At 27.4% G+C, this 4598-nt stretch overlaps 1 protein-coding gene across 2 annotated transcripts in view; it reads left to right on the plus strand.

Moving 5' to 3' along the window:
- Positions 1-1220: 1220 nt before the first annotated feature.
- LOC106690179 (DDB1- and CUL4-associated factor 11) overlaps positions 1221-4598 on the plus strand; it is a 22445-nt gene continuing 19067 nt past the window's right edge. Inside the window, exon 1 of one of the 2 annotated variants that reach the window (XM_014435523.2) lies at positions 1221-1433. In XM_014435523.2, the coding sequence (XP_014291009.1) occupies positions 1306-1433 (128 nt within the window). In that variant the 5' untranslated portion in view covers positions 1221-1305. Of the gene's footprint in view, positions 1434-2185; positions 2206-4598 lie in introns of those variants that run through there. The other variant, XM_014435524.3, reaches the window with a different exon arrangement.

Consider the following 4598-nt stretch of genomic DNA (forward strand, 5'->3'; position numbering starts at 1 on the left):
AAATTGAAAAGAAATAGTATATTAACAAATTTGGGAATTATACAAAGTATTGAATTGAACAATACAAAATAGTTAATTGATAACCATGGAATGAGACAATGGCGGATTGATAACTGAAAATTCCATGATTCTATAATTCCCAAATTTGTTAGTATACTATTTCTTTTCAATTTTATGTTTCTCCAAATGATGGTTGTTATCTCTTGTTCTATAGCCCTGATGAAGACATGAAACTCAGGTCGAAACTTCGGCGTGAATAAATAACATTTTTATTAATTATTTTTTATATATGATTGTTCGAGAGTGGTTTAGTTTATTATCAATTTACACCGTTTTGATCCTTTTTTTCTCTCAACTTTTATTCTTTAAAATTCTCCAACGTTTCGGCCCTCAGGCCATTCTCAAGGATACAACCTACAAAAATATTTTTTTTTATATGTAATAATTACAATAAGGCCTATCTGGACGTACGGAGTTTAGCTTTGGGGCTCCTCTAAACCATCAAATTCCTCCCGAATCCAATCCTTACAGTCTAAAATCCTTAATGCTCCTTACTTTGTTACAAATCAAGTCATCCATCAGGACCTCAATGTTCCATATATTGCCGATTTGGCCTGAACCAGATACCATTCCTCCCATGTAAAACTTCCCAACCACCCAAATCCACTTGTTTCTAGCCTGGTTTCTCCTTCATTACCTAATAATCCTCCTAGGCGTCTGAAAATAAGATGGCCTCGAGATCTTCTCTTCTAGAAATGTTATTGGAGTTATATCAATGGGTAGATTCTCCACATGTATCATGTCACTATCTTACCTACAGCAAATTTACTTGTTTATGTTATACAATTGTAAATAACAATAAATAAATGATTAAAAAAAATTCGTTTTTTTTATATAACATAAAAACAATATGCTTTAATTCCTCCATATATTGGTATAGTTGAAATTTTAACCATTTTTAAAGTTGAAGACAGAATGATAAACGAGTTCATCGAAAGTTATCTGATAACGAACAAGCTAGTTAGTTAATGGATCTGATATCATAGATAAGTCAAGGACTTAATTAACGATTATAAGTCTACTAATTTCGATTAATATTCAAATATTTTAAAGTAACTAATAATAAATTTGTTTTTTTTAAAATTAAATATTAAAAAAGAAATTTTTTATCTGTTTTTGTTTACTTAAAAAATAAAAACAAACAATAATTGAGAAGGCGGTGATTGAGTTGCGCACTGTTGATTAAGGTTAAAAACAATGTCTGTCACTTGGTGATATAAGTATAACATTCACTTTGTATTTTTAATGGGACTTACTAAATCGAGGGACATGGCCAGAGCTATAGAGAACAGACCTGCCGACGATGTTTCGGGTTCAGAAGGTTCAGACAGCGAATCTGATCTTGCGTCTATCCTTCAATATTTGATCAGGAGGTAAATTTATTTTGATGCATTAAATTAACTTTAACAGTTAATCTGTTATCTTTTAAACATCATACCCAAGATGTTTTAATCCGGATTTATCTTCATTGATAGAAATCAAATGCATCATGTCATTCATATAAATATTTCTCAGCTTAAACCCAAAATTTTTGAATGAGTTATTATTTGTTCGATATTATAAATAACTGTTGTTTTACACTTATAAACTCATATCAGTACTTCTACCCCTGTTATTCATTTTGAATATTCGCATATTTCATTAAATTATGCAATTATGTATGTCTCTTATCAGTAGACTTATGCTACAGTTTTGATTACATACAACTACATTATTACATTTTTTAACTCTTTTAATTCTGTATTAATTTTAAATACAATTAAAATATCTTATTAATTAAAAGTTGTTATGGATAATATATTCATGTATTTGTTTTTATGTATAAGATTAAAGAGCGTTTTCATAACAGTTCGTTGTTTCTTATTTCAGAGTATTACAGATAAATCCTATTTAACTGCAATGTTTTTGATTGGAACAACAGTATTGTACCTGTTGCAGACATGTTTTTAAATACATGTTACTTTTGAGATGGCATTGTGAATTGTAGCTGTAGTTTTCTAATTAGTTTTTAATATCTATCGTATCTGCCATGATGCTTTGGTTTTGATATGTTTTAAAAAATATTATCAATACTGGTTTTATTTTTTATGAAAAGTTGAATTCTTTCTTTGGGTTATTTGTTTGTACTTTAGAATTATTAATGATGTAAGTTGCACCATATATATTCATCTCTTGAATAGATTGATTTTATTATGATGTTTAATCTCAGTAATTTTTTTTTTATAATATGAACTAATCTATTTATATTATCTGAGTCAATTAAATATTTGTCAAACTTGAACTTAACAATTCTATACAAGTAAGTTTTACATTGTTTACTAGCTCTTAATTATCAATATAATTATTAACGATTCTACTTATTGCTTTTCTTTATAATATTGTATTTTTTAATACCATCTTATTCTTTATGCTTCTTAAATTAACATTCTAAATGCACATGATTTTTTTTTAAACTATTTATTTATGGTAACCCAAAGAGCTTAGGAAGGTTCATATCTCCATTTCGGAATTAAAGAATACTTTCAAAAGATCATTGATTGTCCGTGGCTATTAATTGGAAGGAAGATCCGAGTGCGGTAAAAAAAATTCAAATAGTAATTAAACTATTTAATGTGAGCCAACATTTCGCCACACTTGCAGGGCTAAAAAAGATACAAACAACTAAAATAATTTTACAAAGTAAAAAAATTGAGAACTTGAAATAAAAGTAAATTAAGTTGTGGCTAAATATGATTAAAAATATGTGAAAATTTATATAAAGTAAATAAAAATAAGATGCAAAATTTATTTTATTTAATTAACTTTGTTCATTTTCTATAAATTTTTACATATTTTAAATCATTTTTAGCCATAACTTAGTTTAATTTTATTTCATGTTATCTATTCTCTTACATTATTATATTATTTTAGTTGTTTTTATCTTATTAACCCTGAAGAAGTCCTGCATATTGGGGCGATATGTTGGCTCACAGTAAGTAATTTAATTGTTATTTGATTTTTTTTTTTTTTTACTGTACCGGGATCATCTTCCTTTTATAAAATACTTCTACTTTTTTTTTTATCTATCAACAAAAAATCATATAAATGTTGGCATAGATTTATTTTTAGTTGAGAAGGTTTTATAGTTGAACTTATTGCTTTTAATCAGTAACTGAAGAGGAAATTCCAAAAAATAAAAGAATTATCAATGTCTAGAGAGAGAAATGCTTTATTCATTCACGCTGCCCAAATACATCGGGTTGCTACATTACACAGCATGCTAATCAATCCGTGATCGGACATATTTAAATTACATATTTTTACATGATATAATAAAAAAGAAATAAAACATTTTTTTTTCTCACAGTTTTCTTTTACAATCAGTTCCAGTCTACATACTAAATACAAATATTTTAATTTATTCCTTTTTTTCTTTCCCTTTCTTGTCCCTTCCATTTCACGATTTTTATTTCATTTGATCGACAAATTCACTCTCCCGAATTCCCCCTCTCAGTTCCTCCCCAGTGACCTGCTAAACAAATTCACTATTAGACAGCGATTTGAGATCAAACCAGGGAAATACTAGTCACAGCAGTAGATCAGTTTACAGTAAAACAAACAAATAATAATAATAAGATTTAAAGGAAAATATAATAAAAAGCTAGTTAAAAGAAATACTTGATTGGATAAATAAGTAAAAAAATAAAAATAATAATAATAAAATAATTTAACGAATAAATAAGTTAAAACGACTATAAATTAATACTAACTTGTCACAATTAGCAAATGGATTGCACCAACAGTTACAGATTTTGCGAAATCCCTTTAATTTTTGTTGTATTTTCATCGGTTATACCTTAGATGAGTTAGAATTTTAAGCCTAAAAGTAATAACAACAATTGAGATTTTTTTTTAGACATTAAATTTAAAATTTGCACATATATACATATAAGAAAAACTAATGACAGCTACTTAATTGTCACAGTTGGTGCAATCCGTTTGTTAATCATTACGAGTTAGTATTACTTTTTATTCATATTAGTCCAAAGTTGAGTCCACAATTTTGACTTTTTTATAGGTTAGACTGTAATATTTTTTCTTTTTCTTTTTGGAATTTCCTTTTCAGTTACATGCTAAAAGCAATAAGCTGCTCTATTTTCAAGTTTATACCTTAACTAAAAGTAATTCTATGCCAACATTCATGATTTATAAATTAATATGAAAAGAGGTTTAAATTTTAAATTCTCATTATATACATATATGATTAGGCCTTATTTTTCAAAATATGAAAGAGATGGTTAAGGGTGCTGACAAAAGGAAACAAAAATAGTTACAATCTATTTATTTGCTGACGTTTTACCCCACTATGTATAGCTTCATCGTTGCTGTTCAAGTTAAATATTATCGAAACAGCCGTTATTTCAATAATTTTAAACCTGAATAGTTCTTAACTATTTTTTGTTTCCCTTTGACCGCATCTTCCAATCTAACAGCCTCTATCTATCTTCCAAACCAAGTACTAACAGCCTCTTTCTATCTTCCAAACCAAGTACTAACAG

The sequence above is a fragment of the Halyomorpha halys genome, unplaced genomic scaffold (genome assembly GCF_000696795.3).
Source record: "Halyomorpha halys isolate HHAL.00 unplaced genomic scaffold, Hhal_1.1 Scaffold1603.1, whole genome shotgun sequence".
Classification (NCBI taxonomy): Eukaryota; Metazoa; Arthropoda; class Insecta; order Hemiptera; family Pentatomidae; genus Halyomorpha; species Halyomorpha halys.